General features: G+C 44.9%; 1 protein-coding gene across 1 annotated transcript in view; it reads right to left on the bottom strand.

Annotated features, from left to right (window-relative positions):
• LOC131087754 (multiple epidermal growth factor-like domains protein 6) overlaps positions 1-22,451 on the bottom strand; it is a 192,240-nt gene that overhangs the window by 24,572 nt on the left and 145,217 nt on the right. The window contains exons 14-24 of the mRNA XM_058031609.1: positions 21,788-21,919; positions 19,137-19,265; positions 18,816-18,944; positions 17,568-17,702; positions 16,429-16,563; positions 15,850-15,975; positions 15,403-15,534; positions 14,415-14,543; positions 12,401-12,532; positions 9,377-9,505; positions 5,067-5,195 (exon numbers count right to left, since the gene is read on the bottom strand). Of these exons, the coding sequence (XP_057887592.1) occupies positions 5,067-5,195; positions 9,377-9,505; positions 12,401-12,532; positions 14,415-14,543; positions 15,403-15,534; positions 15,850-15,975; positions 16,429-16,563; positions 17,568-17,702; positions 18,816-18,944; positions 19,137-19,265; positions 21,788-21,919 (1,437 nt within the window). The remainder of the gene's footprint in view (positions 1-5,066; positions 5,196-9,376; positions 9,506-12,400; positions 12,533-14,414; positions 14,544-15,402; positions 15,535-15,849; positions 15,976-16,428; positions 16,564-17,567; positions 17,703-18,815; positions 18,945-19,136; positions 19,266-21,787; positions 21,920-22,451) is intronic.

The raw sequence follows: 22,451 nt of genomic DNA, 5'->3' as shown, positions 1-22,451 counted from the left end.
GCAATGACAGAATTCCATAAAACCCCATCAGGAAGCGTCCAAGGAAGCACAGAGCACAACGCAGTGCCAGGGAAATCAGGTTGGAGCTGTGCTCCAGTGACATTTTCACTTCATAAGGTGCCTAAGTCCATATAAAATCATAGAATATTAAGGTTGGAAAAGATCTTCGAGATCATCAGTCCAACCTTTGGCCAAATACCATTATGATCCTTAAACCAAATGACAAAGTTCTGTGTCTACATGCTTTTTGAACACTTCAAGGAATGGTGACTTCACTGTTCCTGGAAATACATATTTATATTTAAATCCCCATATATTAACCATGTCTGACTCTAGAAACAATAATAGAATCATTTAGGTTTGAAAAGACCTTTAAGATCATCAAGTTCTACTCTTAACTCAGCACTGCTAAGTCCACAATAGCAGCCAATACATAAACTGCAAAAGGCATTTAAAAAAAATATTCTGCAAATTAAGATCACATAAACTGAAACTGCTCTGCAACACGCTGCAGTTTAGAGATAATGTGTCTTATGAAAGCCTAACCTAATAATGTGGGTTAAAAATATGTATCACAGCCCATTCTGGAGAGGTTTCTATGGAGGGACTGGATCACTGGGGGTGATGGATCAGCTGTCATCCCCTGCTCTGCAGAATGTCTTTGTGCTAAACTAATGGTCCAGCAGAACTGCCAGCCTGACAGAGCCCGTATTTATTTGCATCCTGGTCAGAGAACTGACAACTTCATTGTTTTCAGTGTTCATTTTTCACAGCTGGGTGCCTGTGCTCAGCCAGACTCTCATTCTTTGGTCAGAGAGGGGTGATATTTTCAATGAGTTTGGTTAAGCAGCTGGCTCCCAGGTGAAAACTTAACTCAGTCATCTGGTAAGCAAACACTCTGTTTTCAGTGCTGCTGCCTGTGAAAAATGGCAGTGATAAAATTCCTGCAGTCTCCACTGCACTGGAGATTTGAATAGCTTTGGATGGTGGAGAACAGACAGTTCTGCTACCCTGTTTTCTTCAGATATCACCCAAAATAATACAAAGGGGGTTGATGGAGCTGGATCGCCTCCTTGCACGGTTTTTGTTCCCCATTGCAGGGGCTCCTGTCAGAGACTCTCATCCCTGCAGCACCTCTGGCATGCACTGGAGAGGCAAACAGCCTGGATCCCTGATCCAGGAGAGTGTCCTGCACTTGCTGAATGTGACATCTTCCAGGTTTCACAGCCAAACAGTGAATTTTCACCAAAACTTCTCTGCCTTTCATGGTGTCAGTGAACATGATGCAGTGCTGTGGGAGAGCAAGTCCCTGGTGACAGAAGAGAGCTGTGAAACCACCTTGATCTTGGAGGTGAGCTTGGTTGACAGCCTCTGACCCATTCTCAGCCCTTTTCTCCTCATTTGAGAAAGGCCTCCAGCTTCCCAGCCTGGTTCTCAGACACCATTTCTCCCTGGATTTCTTTTCTACACTGCTCGTTATTGTCATCACTTGGACCCCATCCATGTTGAAACCACAAGAAAGAGCAGGAGCTCAATCCCATCACAGCTAAAAGTTTGTTCTGCAAATGAAGCTTGGTTGCCAAGTGAAAAGTTCAGCACATCTACAGAGCTCTGGCTCGGGTTTTGGGAGCAGAACTAAATATTTCCACAATACAGACCAGAACTATAGCAGAACCAAGCCAAAGGAAAAACCAGCTCATCACCAGATGCCCTGACTGGTTACCAGTGGTTTGTGGGAGGTTTTTGGAGTATGTGTGCAAAGCTCTTGTTACACTTACCAAAAAGACAATAGGGTGTTTCTGTGAAAATTCTGGTAAGAACGCAGAAATTGGTGGAGAAGAAAATTTTAACTATTCTACTGGGTAGACACAAATGTTGTTTTGCTTCCTGGTGAGACAATCCTGATTTTCAAAGTGTTTTTGTGAAGATTTAGGAAAAAAGTGATACTGAAGCTATTTCATGGAGTTCCACAACTGAATGTACAAATATCCCTGGGCGTTTTCCTCCTTCACGATGAGAGAAAAGAGATAACTTAATCCAAAGGTTTAAATTAATAGATTTCCTCCTGGTTCAAAATTTTCCTCTTAGTGTCTTTCCTCTGCAAGAGGAGGATTTATTTGTTTGCAGTCTTTAAAATCCCTTTTTGCATGCAGAGGAAGGAACGCATGAAACTGGAGACTTTTCTTACAGACCAGAAGTCAACAGCCATCAAAACTGCCCAGGAGAAAAGGAAAATGATGGGTTCTAATGTTCTATAGGGTGCCCAGTAACTTGGATTTCAAGTGACTTTAATGGATTATTCTCCACAAAATGAAGCTTTAGCTTTAAAAGAACAGGGAATCTGCAAATTCAAGTGCTCACACACCACGAAATGTCAAACCCCTGTTATCAGTGCCTCTGGCTGAGCACATTTTTCTGTAGTTACTTGTTTTTCAAACCAGTGTGGTCTCTTTTTTACCACAAGGAGCCACTTCAGTCAAGATTCTGCTGAGCTCCAACAGCTCCAGAAAGAGGCATGTTTAGTACTGACAGAATTAAGGCAAAATTCAGATGTTGAATTGTGTACATCTGCTACAGACCATATGCAGCATGAGATTTTTGGAGGGTTTGGTTGGCTTTTTTCAAGTTTGCAAACTTTGGGTGAATTTGCAGTGAATCAGAATGGTTTGGGTTGGAAGGGGCCCTAAAGATCACCAATTTCCAAGCTCCCTGTCAAGAACAAGGATGCTCTGTCATGATCAGGTTGTTCCTTCCATCTAATCTGGCCTTGAACACTTCCAGGGATGGGGTATTGAGAAAGGAAGGTTACATCTCTGTCACAAAGAAATGCCAAATGTCAGGTCCTCACTTCTGTATCACTGAGGTATCACAGCACTCAGTGAAACAGTTCATTAAAACAACACAACAACAAAAACCAAAACCAAAACAACAAAAGAAAGAGAATAGGCAACATACTTTTCCTAAGCCTCTTTCTTGGAAACCTAAAATACCTCAGGTGGACACTCCAAAAAATCCCCAAATAAAATCTCCAAGCACAAACTGAAGTTGAGGCAGAGCTTGCTTGGCAGATTTCAGCCCAGATTAACATAATTCATTTTCAAACAACTGAAACCCAGGGTCTGGTAATGGAAAGCATTAGGCAGCTTCAACAAAAGGCATCACTGTCCGTACTGCCTGTAATTAGATAGCAGAGTATAAAACTCACTGCATGGCTGGCTTAGGATCAATTCAAATCCCATGATGCCAAAATTATTCCTCAATATCCTCCAGCACATTGCCTGCAATCTGATTACTTCCACACGAGTGCTGTCCTTCCAGCTGCTGGAGCTGGTGGGTCCCAGGAACAGGCAAGGTGAATATTAAACATCCTGAGAGGATGGGGAGGGCTGAGCTGCCTTGCTCTGAGCAGCTCTGGAGCAGCGTGGATGTGAAATCAAAATGAAGATCCCTCACTTGGCCAAGAGGAAGGGAGGAGACAGCCTGCACTGTGAGCTGACCTCTCACTCATGGAGGCCTTGGGGGCTTTGGCCGTAGGAGGAATAGATCAGCCCAGCACAAAGCTCTAATGGCTCTGGCACAAGACAATAAATAGGGTTTCTTCCCTAACGTGAGCAGAGCAGGGCACCAGAGGCCATGCAGAAGGAGCTGCAACTCTTAATTGAATTGAATGAAATAGGCAGCAAAGCTTCCCATCCCTAATGCTAAGGACTGGGGAGGGGGCAAGGTGACACACTGCCAATGCTGTGGGTGGACAGGAAAAACAGGCTGTGACCAAGGAGCAAATATTGCACCTGTTCAGCACCTGTTCACCTCTTCTGACCTGTGGGATGGGAAAGTGGCTCTGGGCTGCTTCTGTTCTGTGCTCACTCCACTAATCCACACTCAAAGGCTGTGCTACCACCAGCATCCTCAGGGGGAGAGCCAAGTGCTCCTCCAGGAGGGCATGAGGAGGCAAAAAACTGCAGTGGTGGGATGTAAGGAAAAGTGTTTAAAATGGGGAAGATTCAGCAGAACTGACCCACCTGTACACAAAAGAGCAGGGGATTTTGCAGGAGAAGCCTTCTCAGAAGATGGGCTGTGTTGAGTGGTGGGGGAAAATATTATGAAGAGCAAGCACTGCCCTCAAACAGGGCTGATGATAAAATAGTGTACGGCTGAAGAACAGCATTGCCTCAATGCAAGCCACATTTCTCTCTATTTTCTAAAGTAAACCACTTTTCTATTGCAGAAAGCCATGACCTATGGATTAAAGAAGTGCTCCCTCCCAGAGCTGGCTCGCTGTGAAGCAGCCCTGGAGCCCAGCTCTGCACCCCAGTCCTGCAGACAGCACTCATATTTTCAAAAGGAAGCTTAGACCATGACATCATCCTAAAGGAAAACAAGGAAGCTGAGAAGCTAAAACCTGAAAATCTTAAAAAAGCCCACTTATTTGTTAAACTTTGCAAATAGGCTCAGTGATCTCCATATGTAATGCTATGCAGCTAAAGAAAATTACCTGAATTCCTACGAAATGCAATGAAAAATTTCTCAGAATAGCCAATTTTATATATGTATACATACAAGCACTTTGTTTGCATAAAAATTGTGGGATAATCCACACTTTTGAACATACAGGAAGATGAAATTTATTTTAAAACAAATAACTTCCCTAGTAATTATTAAAAAACCTATTTTTTCACCCTCAAATAACAAAATAGTCCCAGGTCTGATTTTTCCACTTTGCACATTTTGTAATCTGACACTTTATAATTGATAATTAGATGAGATACACCAGAAACAGACACACAACATTTAATCTCTTAATCTCTTAATGTCACACAAAAATAAAAAAGCAGGGAGCTGTCATATGGCAGGAGACAGCTCTGCTATTTAAAACCTGATGCTTATCACGTTTGATGAGTTAAAAAAACAAACTAATAGAAAGAGCTGGTGATTTAACACAGCCACCAAAAATTGTTCCTTTTTTGGGCACATTTGGGAAGGGAGGTGAGCTGTCTGGAAGTGTGCCCTGCAGGGCACTGTCCCGTTCCCAGAGGAGGTTTGGGGTGATTCTGTTCTGTACTCACGCTGCTCGCAGCTCTCCCCCAGCCAGCCTGGCAGGCAGTGGCACGAGCCCAGCACGTGGTCACAGCCAGCAGCATTCTTGCACTTGCACACCTGGTGGCAGTCAATCCCAAAGAATCCGTCTGGACAAGCTGGAAATGCAAAACATTCTTTTTTAGCGCAGTTTTTCTGCACAAACTCCACGGTGAAGTCGCACCAAGGGTTAAGCCTGCCCAGTTCTGCTACAGTGCATCTTGGAAAAATGTGACCCCTTTACACCAGCAACAGATTCCTGCACAGGGAAACAGGGCTGAGAATATTGAAAAGCCATAAAACAAGTGAGAGAATGGAGCTGGGTTCACACAAGCTGCTCCTTGTGCCTCTGTAATGGACAGAGGAAATAATTCAACACCACACCGGACTCCAGGGCCATCCCTGCTGACCTTCCTCCCTTTGGAAACGCAAAACTTCTGCTCCCATTTACTGTCCTGACACTTTTCTAAAGATTTTTTAACAGTGAACCTAAGCTACAGTGGTGCAGTTCAGTGCTGGAATGAAAAACTGGCAAAGTGAATGAGCAGAGAAAACCAAGACAGATTAAACGTAGCAAAACAACCCCAGGGAGCTGAAGGAGCTCTGCACCTTCATCTGGAACCGAACCTGGACTAAGGAAGTGCAGCCCCATGGATTTAATGTTTATCTGTGCCAGTGCTGACAGCAGGGAACATAAGGATCAATGCTTGTCAGTGGGCCACATCATACCCCAAATGCTGCATTACAAGAACAATAAGGCTGCTATGCAGAGTTTCAAAATATATTCTCCATTTAGCCTTAATTTAACTTCTCTGTGTGTGTTTAGATTATATAAGTTGATCTGTTATGTCACACAGTACAGTATCTTATGTTACACTAAGTAATAACAGATCTATAGATACACAACTACACATCATTCTTTCCACAGAATCCCTGAATCAACCTCAGGAGTTATGGTGCTCACAAAATAAGCAGTAAATTCAGTAAAATAAGCAGTAAATTCAGTAAATAAGCAGTAGTTCAGTAAAACTTGTCTCTTTGTCCTCCTTGTTCAATATAAACTCTTATTTAAAATCCATTTCTTACACTTCTACCATGAAATCAGAATGATTTCGGGATTCACAAGAGAATCTCACAATGATTACCACCATCTACACTGACCAACAGCCCTCCACACTAATTCACAGCTCTCTACCAGGTCAGAGTAACACTGGTGTAATCCAAGAATGGTTTAGGTTGAAAGGGACCTTAAAGATCACCTGCCATCAACAGCCCTGCTATGGGCAAGGACACCTTCCACTGCTGCTCTAGCCCCATCCAACCTGGCCTTGCACATTCCCAGTGAGCTCTCAGTGTTCATTTTCCACTGCTGGACTCTTCTGTCCCTTTTTTTGCCCCTCACATATGGAAGCTGGCTGGTGGCACTGCTAGCAGCATCCACCAAAAATTATTCATTTTCCTTTGGTAATGCGAGACCTTGTGAAGGAACAGACATTATTTCATCAGTGTTCTGCTTGTATCACTTGCTGCTTTCAAGGAAATTCAAAGGAAGCCTTTCCTAGATTGCTCTCACAGACTGAAATAATTTCTTTGTAGATTATTTTGTTTTCAGCCTTATTTGCAATCGTTACTCGCTCTGCAACTGAAACAGTTTTGCTGCTTTTGAAACTCCTTTGAAAGAGTCACAAGATTCACAAGGTTCATTTTCACAAAGCAGTGAGCAGAGCTGAAAGATGGAGCAGGCATGTAGCACCTTCAGAAATGTCTAATTTTCTTTCAGAGACTGTCTTGATAGCTTTATTCTTCCCCATCATTATTACATGTGACCACAGCACAACTGCAGAGGCAGCAGCACCACTGAGTGGTACCAGATGAAGAGCAGCTGATCAAAGGTGACTCAGGGCAGAGCAGAACTGAGGTGCTGATGGACAGACAAAAGTACTTTGAAGAGTGTGAGGTCCTTTGTCAGCATCCTGTGGCTCAGAGCACAGAAGTTCAGTCAGCTCCTGAATAATTCACGGGCAAGGTCTCATGAAACAGCAGCCCTGGAGCAAAAGTGTCTCCTGCTATGAGTGAGCTTGGAAAATGTCCTGGGCTGCTGGGTGGTGATGATGATGATGGTGTGGGTTTGGCTGTTATCTGTATTACTGACAGATTATATAGATAGATTGAGACTCACCAAGGACTAAGATTACATTAACAATTCTAATAAATATTAATAAGAGGTGATGGAAATTTGTGGTAAATAAGCTTGGAAATGGTCACTAAAGTGGTGTTTTGCAACAGAGTAGCTAAACCTATGAATTCGTACTGAGGGCAGCAAATTAATGAAAAGGAAGAGCAGCTTCCCCCCAAAATAGGAAGAAACTTTCCCAAATGAAAACAGAAATCCAAAGGCAAATTTTGGGATTTCAGCAGTCTCAGCTTGAATCCAGATCCCGTGCTGCCACAATGCAAAACACCAAAAGCAATGACTGCAGGTTCAAACACCCTTGCTGTGCAGGGGTGGTATTAATTATTAATATCAACCAAAATCCCATTTTGTAAGGGACTGTCTTCTCCCAGGACTCTGACCTTAGAAGGGTGCAAAAGCCTGAGTTTCAACATTTCTGTGATGACAGAGCAGTCCTTCCCAGCCACAGGCTGAGGCACCAGCAGGATGTGTGAAGTCCAAGGCAGCCAGGGCTCGATGTGAATTTCTGCCTGCAAGGCACAGAGCCTGGCCAACGTGGGTGGATTGCCAAGAGGACGGCAAAAAGCACATCCCTGCCAGAAGGAAACCCTGCCAGTCTCCCAGCCACTCCAAACAGAAGCGCCGCAGCTCCGCCGAGAGAAGGTGCCAAGAAGGTTCTACCAAGGGCAAACCACCCACATGTTCTCCTCCTTCGGCGCCTTTTGGAAGCTGCCAAACTGTTCTGGTTGAAACTTCCTAAGTTAAGAGGTAACCTGGGTCAGCTGAGAGCGAACACTCTGCCTTCCTGAGGGAAAACACGCAGAAAATGGTGTTTTACAGAGCCCTAAATTTCACTCTCCCCTCCACAATCTTCTTTCAGGAATTAAAAGAAAAAAAAAGATAAAAATGTCCAACATTACTGATTTGGAAGTTGAGATTTGTTCTTTTTTTCCCCACCAATAGAATTCCCCAGTTTTCTCCATATTGCTCACACCTATTCTGGCAAAGACTGTTTAGCCTCTTTGTTCCCATTATAATTCCTGTTGGAATGAAGAGATTTACACAACAACACAGATAACTGCCTTGTTTTTTTCCAATAAAAATACAATAACTTAAAAAAAATCAGTAGATTTGGGAAAACATATTTCAGCTAAATTGTATTAAAAAGGGACATAGTGGAGATACCATGAATTATGAGGTGCAATTTGCAGCAGAACCCTGGAAAGAATTTTAATTTTGTATCATAGTCCTTGGTAAGAAAGCGAGGGAAACAACAATCAGGAATATTAACTCCAACCTGTGCGTGCCTTGCCACACTCCTGGTCAGGCTGTGGAGCATCTTCCTTCCCATGAGAGGGCAGCAGCTGCCTGCAAGAGCTGTCACTTCCCTCCATCCTCGCTGCTGAAACTGGCTGATAAAGCTGCTTTCTATGCAAAATAGTTGTGACTTTGGTTCAAATACTATAATTTGCAGAATCTTCAATCACCTACACTTAACCTTCACAGTGCCTGAATGGCCCTGTGTTGTTTCTCTTTTATTTTTTTATACAAAAAGTCTGCAAAATGATGCAGCATGACAGCAACCTCCTGTGATAATGCCATGGACTGACTCACCACAACGTAGATGAAGAATCCAGTCCAACCTTTCCAACACTTTACCAAATGACTAGGTGATAGAAGAGTAGATAGAATAGAATTGGATTTATTTAAGTTAGAAGTGAATCTGTTCTTGAAGAGTTCCACAGGGATGATGCACACATCCATGTTTTTCTCGAAAGCACTTCAGGGAGGCACTGGAAACAAGCAAGCATAAGGCTGAACAAGCTTCTCCCTGCTCAGTGCTCAAATAGTGGGACTCTGCTTGAAAAGAGTCTTCATAAAGATGTGATACAGCAGAAGCCTTAAGCATATATCTAATTTTAACCATGTGAAAACACGTGCCCAACATTTGGCACCCAGCACGATCCTCTGCTGAGTTAGGAGGGGAGCTCACATTTCAATATCGGCTTCTAATAAAGTTCAGTGGTTCATTTAGATCCAATGCTGTCAATTGTAAAACCTGCTCTCTGAACAAAAACCAAGACAAATTCTCCATGAATCCTAAGGGGACCAGGGGAGCAGCAGTACCTTTTTCACAGAAGGTTCCTGTCCAGCCCGCCGTGCAGGTGCAGGCTCCGCTGACGTGGTCGCAGGCAGCTCCGTTCTGGCACTGACAGCTGGACTCACAGCCCGGGCCAAAGCTCCCCTCGGGGCACCCTGCAGCACAGGAACCACAACCAGAGCATGGGTTACTGCCAGAGCAGATCAGGGATCAATGGGGAATTTTTACACGCATGGGAAATCTGACTATTTCCAAAATAATCAAGGCGTAAAGGTAACGGATTAAAAGTAAGATCTGAGTGTCCCCCCTGAGGTTCAGGTAAGCTGGGCTACATTCAAGTTCTATTTTAGAAAAATTCCAGAGTGCTGAGAGACTAAATTCTGCACAGAAAATGAACACCTTCTATTGCAAAGCCTGAGACTTCACAGGTTCTGCATGATGACACTTTGCCCACTGGTCTGGAGTTGCTTATGTGCACATCTCCACTGGGACTTCATCTGCTGGGAGGGGAGAAGCTCCTCTGTTTTCCTGCAAATCCTCTTTCCCCAGAAAGCTGGAGAAAATATGAAATGTGTTGGTTGCCTTCACAAAGCTCCAAATTGAATGCTGCACACTTTACTTTCATGTGCTGCTTTGAAAGATTCTAGTGAAAACATTACATCTGGGGGACAGATTAACAATTACATTTCCACAGCAGTTAATGTGAGGAGTTTTAAAAGATTTGCATGGTACTAACTATCAGCAGAAAGAAAACATTTAGAATGAAAATAATTTCTTCCAGGATTATAGGAAAATCAATTAAGACCAGGGCCAGTTGCCTAATTCACATTGGATATTTTGGACAGGCTGAAACACAGAGATAGACTTGGCTAAATACAATATTACAGGGCCTCTACTCATGTTTGAAGGTCTTGTGAACATCCCTCTAAATGAGTTATGGAGATTACTGCCAGATCTCTTCTAGAAGTCTATGATTTTAGCATTTACAGCTACAAAGTGATTTTCAGGCAATCTGGAAGGAATCAGAGAGAACAGAAAACAAGAATCCTCAAAAACAGCTCCATGTCTGGAATAGGGGGGTGGGTTTGGTGTTGTTTGTTTGGTGCCATGGGTGGGCAGTGATTGGAGCTGGCAGGAATTCAGCTGCTCCTGCAGCTCAGTGACTCTGCCAACTGTGTGTCTTACAGAGGAGCTGGGTAGAAGAGCAAGGTACCCAAAGTATTTATTTGCTTTCAAAGAGTCAAAAAATGGGATGTTGTTTAAATGTATGTTAGAATCTATTTTTTTGCACTTACAGGTGAAATGCCTTCCTCTTCCCAAAGATGCACATCACTGCTTAACAAATAAATACATAAAGGTGCACTTGTGCCTTAAAAACCTGATCCTTCTCCATGTTTCCCTTTCAGCTGAAATTTCAGTCCGAGAATCTGTGCAAGGGAAATGGTGCTGCAGTGCAGCAAGAGGCGTGGGGCTCTCAGCAGAGCTCCCTTCAGGTGTTTAGCCCAGAGCTGAGGCTTTTCAAGGTGATGGCAAAGGGTCAGAGCACTTCACAAATGATTTCACAGTCCACAGCACAGAGAATCTGCCCCTGCTCCAGCAGGCACAGGCTGCTGTGATGCGTGTCAGGATCCAGCCACCCCGACAGAGAACTGAGCTCCTGCCAGGGGAAGGAGCCCAGCCTGCAGGGAGAAGAAAGGGATGCCTGGGGGAGCAGAGGAAATATCCAGGGATAGTGAGGATTTCACCTCCAAAGCAGCATAAAATTATGGGAAGAGCAATCATTTTCATAATCTTGTGCACACACATACACATATATATGTGCAATTTAAAACATACACACACACACACACACACACACACACAAAATAAGGGGCAAAAAGCAGACTAAATACAACAGAAAGCCCACAGAAAGAACTTTAAGGACTGCCTGATGTTTTGTCAGTGGCGATGGCTTCACTGATTCCCTTCCCAGCGAGGATTACAAGCAGCTATTTGGCCACTCTGTCTCTGCATAGATGCTATTTTGAGAGAGATCAAGAGTGAAAGAGAAGCAGAGCTGGCAGCTCCTTCTCTGGGAGCTGGTCTTCCCCACACACTGTCCTTCCATTCCCTCTGTGCCAACAGCAACAAGGGCTGCACGATCAACTTTCCAGGCTTTCTTGTCTTAGGTCACGGTTCCAGATTAATTGTTTTGACATTTCTGTGTGACACCAGCAGTTAATCCTGCCCACGCTACTGAGGCTCTGGTAGCTACATCTGTGCTACTGTAAGATTGTTAAACTAGTAGATAAAATGTTTGTTTTATTTAACATCAATATAATCAATAATAATAGTAATAGCAGCTTAACTATGCAACTTACTGCCACAAGATGAAGTGGATTCCAAATGCTTGCATGAAATGAAAAAGAAAATAGGCACATTAATTGGAAAAAAAATTAAATCAAGCAGTATTAAATATAGAGATATTGCTTCTGTCTCATGGAGCTCCTGAATGAGAAATTGATGGCACCTGGGGAGACATATGAGAAATTGACTATGAGCCTGTTTTCATATGCTTGAAGCATCTGCTACTCACCTCAGTTAGAAGTGAATGTTAAGGTGAGGGTCATGGGCCTCTGATAATAACATTGCACATTTTTGTTTTTAATAAATACAGGACTCGAAAAAATCCTAGTTTTCCTTCTGTTATGTACATGTGAAGTATTTCTATGTGCCTGACCTGAAATAGAGATTTACCAAGGGTAAGTTCTGCCCTAAAACCGAATAAGTAAAACCAATACGGAAACTCTTAGGCCACAACCCAAATACACATCAATCCTATCCCTCTCAAGAGATCCTAACACTAAAAATAGCTGCTGGGTCCAAAACAAGGCTGAAAATACCTTTTCTGGAAATCCAATTAGGCAAAGCATCTAACCCCCGTGAAAGGCGAGAGCGCGGCGCGGGGCACAGCGGGGGCGGAACAGCCTGGGAGCGTTCCTGCGGGGAACGAGCAGGAAAACACAACTTCCAGGGATGTGGGAGCTGGGGTTGGGGAGGCAGGCACTTACTGAGCTGGCAGTGCTGCCCAGTGAAGCCTGGCTGGCAGGAGCAGGTGCCCGTGGCGGGGTCGCAGCCGCCGTCGCCGCCGTCGCAGGCGCAGGAGTTGGCGCAGTCCTGGCCCCAGTGGCCGCTGCTGCAGGCTGCCAAGGGAAACGGGGTCACATCCAGCACCACCCCAAAACCCTGCTGCACTTCCATGTGAGAGAACACAGAGTACACAAAATTCTACGGGACTGAACTCCCAGATGCAGCACAGGTGAAAATTGTGGAAATAAAGACCATTTTTGCTGGTCTGTTTCAGTGGGACACAGGCGGGTATTGTCCCATCCATGTAAAATTAATAATTTGAAGTCATAAAACTAATAATTCATTATCTGGCCCAAGGGAAATTTAGGTTAGATGTTAGGAAAAGTTTTTACTGAAAGAATGTGTCCTGGTTTAGGACAAATTTGGGAGAGAACCTTCGGAGGGTTCCTCTAGAAAGCAGATTCAAGCGGCATATTCAAGCGGCTGAAGAGTGACAAAGATATTGCTCTTATCTTTATCCAGAGTGATAAAGTTCTGGAACCATCTGCCCAGGGAGGTGGTGGAATTACCACCCCTGGGTGGGTTTAAAAAAAGAGTGGATGTGGCACTTGGTGCCATGGTTTAGTTGAGGTGGTGTGAAGGCATGGGCTGGACTTGGTGATCTTAAAGATCTCTTCCAACCTGGTGATGCTGTGAATCCACACCCATCAGTCACAAATCTATAATTTCATGGAAATAAAATCTCAGCTATTGACTCACTCACTGAAAACCTGCATACCCAGAATTAGCTAATGAGTTTAACCAGACAGATTTGGGAGCATCCTCCATGATTTCCCCAAAATACTGGGAAATGCAGCATGGACACAAAGGAATCCCACAATGTTTGTTAAAGCAACTTACTGCTTTCATCCTAAAATCACATAGCACTGACACAATTACACCAGTGTACCACAAAATGTCCTTTATTTCAAGTAAAGGATGAAGATGAAAGTGCCAATTAGGGCAACAGAAACCTGGTTTTGGAGTTGGGAATCTGTTTAATGCCTGGTCTGCAATAGCTGGAAGAGCTGCTGTACCAAGATATCACTGCAAAACAATTTTTCTCAGATCTTATCCTGAATAGAAATAAAAGCTTTCCTTTGTCATGGTCTCACAATTCTCTAGACAGCCCAGGGAGTTGTGAAAAGTCATCTCAGTGGCTCTACACACTACCAACTGGCTTGATTTTTAAAATATGCATATGGGTGGAAACTTCAGATTTTCCCAGCATTTTTTTCAGTACAGAGCCTGAGAAGTCAGGTGCAAAACTTGCTGCTATCAACACTGCCAATTAAATGACTTTATGTGTTTAAGACCAAGTTTATAGAGAGGCTTGTCTCTGTTGGTTTTTTGCAAGAGGCATCACAATGAATCAAGCAGAAGAGATGTGTCACAGGAAAAGAGAGGATGGCTTCACATTTATATGGTGCCATCCAAAAAGGGCAAATCTACTCTCTCACACAGCCACCAATATGGAGAGCGATGCTAAAGTCAACAGAAGGATGCTCTGCTCTTCCAGAGAACAGAAATTTTCACAGCATTTATATTCCCAAGTTAAAAAGTGACCTTTAGACACACGACTGTACATGCCACTCACTTGTTGAATAAATCTCCCCTAAACAAAATGAGAAATGGAAAATTAATCTCAAAACTAATCTGCACTGAAAATGAAAAACAAAACTGTCTGTCAGTCAAAATGCTGACAGGACAGATGGTATTGGGCAAAGGGATCCATAGTGTTGAAATAAGAGCTTATATCAATACTTTGCGCTTCATCAGCCATCTATTTCAATGCTTTGAACCTGGATAATGAAGGATTATAACCACCCAGGCTGTGCAAACCCACAAACACACCGTTTCAGAAGCAGTAAGATTAGCAAAACTATATTAAAAAACTGTAATAAACTAAGAGCAAACAGAGCAGGTCCCCAGGAGGCGCCGCGTGCCCTGACTTACGGTGTTTGCAGTCGTGGCCAGTCCAGCCCGGGGGACAGGAGCACTCCCCGGTGACGTGGTGACACTGAGCACTGCTGCCACAGCTGCACAGCCACAGGCAGCCCCGTCCATAGTGTCCATCAGGGCAGGCTGCAAACAGAGACAGGCTGGGACTTCACCCAGATCACAAAGCCCGGCCGCAGACAGCCACAGCTCACCCCCCAAAACAGGCCTCAGCTGAATCCAGGAATCAAAACAGCAACACTGAAATATCTGGGATCCCCATCCTGGGGGTCTGGGGCTGAGTCCTGGAATGTGGGAACAGCCTGAATGGCTTTTGGGTACTCCAGTGCATCAGGCTGTTTCCTCAGAGGAGGAAAACCTTCCTCAAAAGCCATTTTATGACTAACAAGAATTAAAAACGTGCCACCACCAAGGTCTGCACAAAGCAGAGCTGTTCTGAGAGCCTCTGTGCAGCTCAACAGCCACACTCAGGCAGCCTTTTAACACCCAGAGGCTGAAGAGCAGCACAGAATAGCTCCCTGAACTGCTCCCATGGTGTCTGGCTGCAGGGATAGCACTGACACTGCTCCCTCATCTTCAGTATTATTTAATCCTAAATGATCTACACCAAGGAGTGCTGCTGCAAACATAACTCAAGAATAATGCCACACAGGCCAGCTGGTCACACCTCTTGCCAGACAGCCAGGATTACAGCACCAGTGGTGTGGCTGTTAAACATTGCATTTTCAAGTACAGCTTGCCATAAATTAGGTCTAATGATAACATCCATTTGGGATGCAGCTTAGCTGATCACGTGCATTTATCTGCAATCTGCCTCCCACAAATAATGTCAAATCCAACCTGGGGAATTCCTGGAGATGAAGGGCACTTAATCTCAGATCAGCATGCTTTATCTCACAAAAGAGTAAGAAGGCAGAAATCAGACCATAACCTGAATTTTCAATCTGACTTTCTTTTCCTGGGGAAGGCTGAGGCGAGGACTTACTGTCAGAGCAGGAAGGCCCAGTGTAGCCAGGGGGACAGTCACAGGCTCCAGTTTCCCTGTTGCAGTGTCCCCCGTTGGCACAGGGCTCGCAGGAGTTCTGGCAGTCTGGTCCCCACTGGCCATCTGGGCAATCTGCAGAAAAAGCACATGAGGTGTAACCAGTGCCATTTGCTGTTTCAGGACAGTTGTAGATTTCTGCTGCTACCCTGAAGAATTCAAAAATAATAGTAAAACTGAGCTGGATTGTGACATTGTATTGTTATACATCCCTGGCAGCCCTGTCATTAAACTGCAGCATGCAAGAACACAGCTAAAGAGAGACCAAAGGCTCTCTCCCAATTTCCACCACAGTTTGCTTGTTTATTGGTTTGGGAAACAGCCAATTCTACTTCTTATCACATCTTCCAAAGCCAGGCACTCCCTACCTTGCTCCAGCACCTCACACACCTTGCTCACACGCAGCACCAGTTTTCCCAGCTGGACAGACACACTGCCCTGTCCTTGGATCACACGGGGCTCCTCCACAGCTGCACCTCTGCCTGCAGCCCATCCCGAAGCTGCCAGGCTGACAAGCTGAACAAAAAACCCCAAAGCCATGGTTAGGAACATTTTGAAGACATTAGGAGGCACCACACCACAGCCACCAATTTCCAACTGAGCTGTGCTGGTAGAAGTGATCAGTGCCAGCAGTGGAGTCTGAGCAACTGGTGGTCTGAAATGAACTGCAGCAGAGCCCTGCAAAGTCTGTGCCTGAAGCTTTAAAAGCAACTATTGTTACCTGGGCAAATGTTAGTTTGGGTAACTGGCCTCAGCCTTGTGCCTTGACCTTTGCAGGGAGAGAGAGAGAGAGAGAGACAGCATTTGCCAGGCTCCAAATATCAGTCTGGTTTCAGTGGGGAACTGCCAGCTTGTATCAACAACAAACATACCTGTTTACCTGCAGCTTCTATATCTGAACCTAAGTTTCCTGAATCAGCTTCCCCATCCCAAGTGTATCTCCCAGGGAAACATGCAGTGAGTACCTACACAAATGGCATTTTTCTCCATGAAACCCAGCTGGACACGGATGTTTGCAGGCTCCTGTCTCAGGATCACACAGAACATCAGGAGGACAGCTGCACCTCAGTTTGCAACCAGCCCCATAAAACCCTGGGGTGCACTCTGGAAATAGAAGCAGGTACAGAACATGCATAAGAAAAAGGAAAAAGGAAAAGTTAAGAGAAGTGAGAAAAAAATCAGAAAATAATTTGGGGAAACTTGCAGAGAATATATTATAATGTACATTTTAAAGGTGTTGCTAACAAAGTGTAAATACTTAATAAATGCTTACATTTCAAAGAGGTTACTGCTTAAATGTAACCCAGAAACAGCGTTGCAGAATGCTTAAAGATTTATTCAATTAGAATACTTGAGGATGTATTCAATTAAATACATGATGGAATTCTTTTCTTTGATGTCTGAGTTCTGCTGCTCTCTGCCTTGGTGCACAGCCAGTGCTGGGCAAGGCATGCTCCCTGTCAGAATTCAGCCCATCAACAAGAATGATAAAAATATTAAATATTGTCATTATTGCTCTCCACCAAACCCACCAGAATTACTGCCATAAATCCAACACAGTCCTGCGTGGCCAGAGAAAAATCTGAAGGGAGAATCTTTTCTGTGTTACTCCACTGCTGTCTGGAAAGGGCTACTGAGACATGCAAACATGAATGCAGGATACAATTCTCTTTGAACTACCCCCAAAAACTACAAAGAGTAAGTTGAATTCAAAGAGCTGCAAATCCGAAGGAAAAGCAGCATTACTGAACCTGTTTACAAATCACCCCACTGCCATAAAGCACAGATTTTGCCACTTATTTACTGACTGTGTCAAAAAAGCACAGAAATGAAAACTCACATGATTTTCATTACTTAAGGTTGTATTAGGATTTAGGTTCTGTATTTCTGTTGTCATTTGACCAGGCTAAAACTCCTTCAGTTCCTGAGCTCTATCTCTATTCCCCTCAGTGTCCCTGCAAGCCTAGCAGGGTTCAAACCCCGCAAAAACATTAGTAGGATAGGAATATATATGAGTAGCAGCAGCCAAACAAAGCTGATGGGTGGAAGAGGGAGAAGCTGCTGGGACAAAGGCACAGCAGATGTGGGGACCTGGCTGTGGGTGGTACCTTTGTGACACTTTTTGCCGTGGTATCCAGGCTGGCAGGTGCAGGAGCCGTCCCTGGGGCTGCACTCCAGCGTGTGCTCCTTCACACACTGACACTCCTCCGAGCAGCCCGCGCCAAAGGCCCACCTGGGACAGGCTGCAGCCACAAGGAAAGGAAGCATCAGCTCTGTAATTATGCAGGAGCTGGCTGAAACTGCACACTGCTGCAGGAGCAAAACCTCGGGTCTGCTTTCAGCCAGCACACCCCCGTTCCACAGCAGCACCTGTTCATGTGTGGGTGGGTAAGAGAAGAGTTTACATGATCCCTGTGCTGGGTCATTCATTTCATGTCAAGCAATACGTGGTGAATGCAAGAACCAGAAACATTTCAAAGCAAACTCAGCTGATTTTTCGAATGAAAAAAAACTTGGGTGCACTCCAAGACAAAAGCTTTCACAATAAAACCCAAAACAAAACTAAACAAAAGATTTTTGATATTGCACAGATTTTAAAAACAAAATCTGTAAGTACAAAGAAACTTGATCATTTATGTTGCAAAGTTTTTGTTTTCATTCTTTTTATTCCATCTAATGTCTGTTCCTCATCCTGTCCCAGCCAGCCCTGCTCCCCAGCTCCCACTCCAACTCATCAGCAGTCACCAACCAGCTCCAACCAGACTGCAACCTCAGCAATAACCCTAATGTTAACCTGTCCACCCCATCTATAACCCTCACCTTTGAGCATCAGTAAATCTCAATACTTATGGCAAAGATTAATGAGTAAAGAAAAAGATTAATGAAGATTCTGGGGCCTCCTGGCACATTTCAAAAGTTCTGTCCTCCTGCTACTCCCAGACTATTGCAGAACCCAAAGTCTTGATAATTTTATCAGAAACAGAAGGGTTTGGGTTGAGAGGTCCCATAAAGCCCATCTTGTTCCACCCCTCTGCCATGGCAGGGACACCTTCCACTGTCCCAGGCTGCTCCAAGCCCTGTCCAGCCTGGCCGTGGGCACTGCCAGGGATCAGGGGCAGCCACAGCTTCTCTAGGCACCCTGTGCCAGGGCCTCCCCACCCTCACAGCAAAGAACATTTTTCTAACATCTAAGCTAAACCTGCATTGTTTTAGCAAATCCATTCCTAGCACTGCCTGACTGTGCATAAAGTCACTCTCCTTGCTTTCTGCCTGCCCCCTTTAGGTTACGTGGAGTCTTTAACAGACTGTTCCACTGTGCACACATTGAGCAGATCCCAAAAACGCCGGGGACTTACTGAGGTGGCAGAAGCGGCCGTAGAGCCCGGGGTCACACAGGCAGGCTCCATACAGTCTGTGGCAGTGGCCCTTGTTGGCACAGTTGCATGGCTTGTTGCAGTTCTTCCCAAAGAAACCTTTTGGGCAACCTTTGGAGTGCACAAACACAGGAAGGCATCAGTGGCTACAGGTGCAAGCCCCAAACCCAAAGCAGTTTGTGGCTGAGCTGGGGCTCTGCGCAGCCTCACTGCTACTGGCTTGTCTCACCCTCTGTTCTGCTCATTACTTAAAAAAGGATCAGGGGGGAAAAGTGGGGAGCTGAGGCAGAGCTGGAGCCATACCATCCTCGCAGAGCTGGCCCAGCACACCAGGAGGGCAGTGGCACTGCCCTGTGCCAGGGTCACACCAGCCTCCGTTCTGGCACCGGCAGACACCGGCGCATCCTCTGCCGAACGTCCCGGGGGGACAGGCTGTGGAGAGAGCAGGGAGGGTGAGCACTGCAAGAAACACTTCCCCTCTGCTCTAAGGGAAGCACAACAAGGCTCTGGGCACTGAGAAGGGCAGCAAGGCTGATGGAGGGTCTGGGACACAGGTGGTGTGAGGAGCAGCTGAGGGAGCTGGGTTTGCTCAGCCTGGAGAACTCATGGAGACCTCATTGCTCCTTACAGCTCCCTGAGAGGAGGGGGCAGCCAGGTGGGGGTGGATCTCCTCTGCCAGGCAGCCAGCAGCAGGGCAAGAGCACACAACCTTAAGCTGCACCAGGGGAGATTCAGGTCTGATATCAAGAGGAATTTCCTCACAGAGAGCATGACTGGGCACTGGAATGGGTTGCCCTGGTAAGTTAGTGGAATCACCATCCCTGGAGGTGTTTAAGAGACTGGGTGTGGCACTCGGTGCCATGGGCTGGTTGGGAAGGTGTTATTGGGTCAGAGGTTGGGCTTGACTGCAAAGGTCTTTTCCAGCCTAATTGTCTCTGTGATTCTGTGAAGACTGAGTAAGGACAGAGTTTTAGTTGAGCAGGCTCTAAACAAAGTCATACTCTTCTGTAAAGGACATCAACCTGATATTTACTAGAACATCTCAAAGGACATTGAATTAACCAAGTTTTGGGAAGTACTGTCATGTATCCAACCCTCCCCAGCACATGCTGCCCTCCCCACAAAACACAGGCTCAAAAACCATTGCCTGTCAAGCCCAAAGCTTAAACATCAGAGCACAGCTTGGAACACTTGGAGAGGAATATTTTAAACATTTTTTTTTCTCTCCCAAGCACTATTATAAAAATAATATCTTGTTTTTCAAACGTAGTTTCTGAAACTCCCCAGGTAATCAGGGCAGCAATGGATCCACAACAGCAAAAGCAAACTGTGAGATGCAGCCCTGCTCTGCTGTTTGCAGCCTGAGCTGCCTGAGTGGATACAGTTGCTGGAGTCATCTGATTTCACTGACGTTTTATCAATGTACATTAAGAAAGTTGACATTTCACATCAATTTCCATTCGGCTTCTTTAGTGCATTATTAGAGAAATTTAGCTCCAGTTTTCTCCGCTGTTTTAGCTCACCCTAAACCTGCTCACCCCAAACCCATGAATTGTGCTGTATATTAAAAAATGCAAGAGAAAAGAGTGAAAGCAATCACACATGAGTAATTAATACAGATTAGATACTGTGTTTATCACTGTCCCTGCTGACTTCATCAGACAGCAGGTTTAGCTCAACAACACAGTCCTATTAAACTTCTTTAAATTCCAGAGGTGAATTCCATTAGACTACATGCATGGATGTCTAGTGCAAATATACATAATAAATTTTATTATTTATGAAATGAACTAAAGAATTTGGATACTGCCTTGAAATTTTTATAATCTCACCTGAACTACCAGCACACCAGGGACAGAAGTAAGAATATCCTCACTTGATAGCTTGAACTGTTGGAGACAGACTGGAAATTATCCTTTTAATCCTCCCCATTCCTACTCTCTTAGCTGCCCCCAGAGTTTACAAACCAACCCCACCATCAGTCTCCCAAAATAACCACAGGCAGACTGCTGGTTTCAATCACTTGCTTGATTTTTCTGCATTTCTGTCCATGTGATGACGTCTCCTAAACAATCTTGATGGCAATTAACCTGAAGAGTGCTGTCTACTGATGTCAAGTAATAAATTTTCATCGACTTTTTGTCTCCCCAGTGACAGCAAAGACTTTCTGAGAATGATGGGCCATCATGTCACACACCACGAAATGGAGGGACCCATCTCAAAGAGGAAATCTGCTGTATGATGTCTCAGACAAGCAGCAGACAAGTTTTGCCAAACTGCAGATGAAGAACAGCACATCAAGAAATCACCACTCTCTTTCCTATGGGTTTTGACACCTACTTCTGAATCAGAAAGATCTTCTGCCAGGAAACAGGAGCAAGAAGACTGAAAACCTGTTATAAAGGGCACTGACTTGGCAACAGAATTCTGAAAAATACCATTTCCAATGTGAAAAATCAACTGCTCCAAGAAAGTGATGCTAATAATAAAAAGAATTATAAGGAAAAAGAAATGGAAAACATAAGAAAAAAAATATTTAAAGGCAATGTCTTGGGGTGCTACAATGGAAAAACTCAATTTTAGCATACATGTCCACCCAGGCTGTCACACCAGCTTCTGGGACAGACTTCTGGAGTCACCAAGGCAGGTTGTGGAACAAAGCATGGCCAGCAAACCTTGGCAGCTTTTAGCAGCAAAGCAAATAGGAACGAACAACCACCAAATACTCAGGACAGGGATGATTCCGTCCTGACCTCCACTGGAGCGCAGGGACCTCTGTGTACTGCAGCATCACTTACAGCTCCTATTCACCATGCCCCAGCACAACAAATCTGGTTATGAGACAGCAGTGCTCCTTCAGGAGCCCCACAGGTGAGAAGCACAGGAGGTTCCTCCCACTGTCCACCTGCAGAGGCCCTGCAGGAGGGTCAGCCCCCGGCCAGCCCTGTACTCACTCTCGTTGCAGACGAGCCCAGCCCGGCCGGGCGGGCAGACGCAGCCGCTGCGCTCGCTGTTGCAGCGGCCCCCGTGCAGGCAATCCTCACACCTCAGGCTGCAGTCCTGGCCAAACGTGTCACCCAGGCACACTGCCAGCAGCAAGAAACACACAGGGCTGAGTGAGCAGCTGGACAAAAACCTTCCCACACGCTCTCACCTACGGCTGGGTTGTGAACGCCGCTGGTTTGGCACAAAAGGCACAGCGAAGTGGGCATTCCTGAATTTCCCTCTTCGTGTTTCTGACTCCAAGTACAAGGAAAGCCGGGTGTTTAGCTGTAATTTGCTCCCCTAAATGCTATAATTCTTCAGCCAAGAGCTACTTTTTAAAAGCAAGAGTTTTGCCTTCAGAAAAAGTGAATTTGCACCTAATGCTTGATAACATTGTATATAAGTAGAAGAATTTATTGGGACTTTCCTTCTCCCCTTGCCAGCCTATCCCCGTTGTTTGATTGCAGTAAATGGATATAGTGCTATTTAAACATAGTTCAGTGGTATTTTCAACCACACAGTGTGAGTGTTCTAGGAAAACAAAGCAAAATACACATTTATCATGTCTCTTCTCTTCATGGATATGAAGATTTTTATATAGGAAACCCGATATGAAAATGCATTTTTTTCTCT

The sequence above is a fragment of the Melospiza georgiana genome, chromosome 10 (assembly GCF_028018845.1).
Source record: "Melospiza georgiana isolate bMelGeo1 chromosome 10, bMelGeo1.pri, whole genome shotgun sequence".
Lineage (NCBI taxonomy): Eukaryota > Metazoa > Chordata > Aves > Passeriformes > Passerellidae > Melospiza > Melospiza georgiana.
This window is presented reverse-complemented; position numbering and strand designations above follow the sequence as displayed.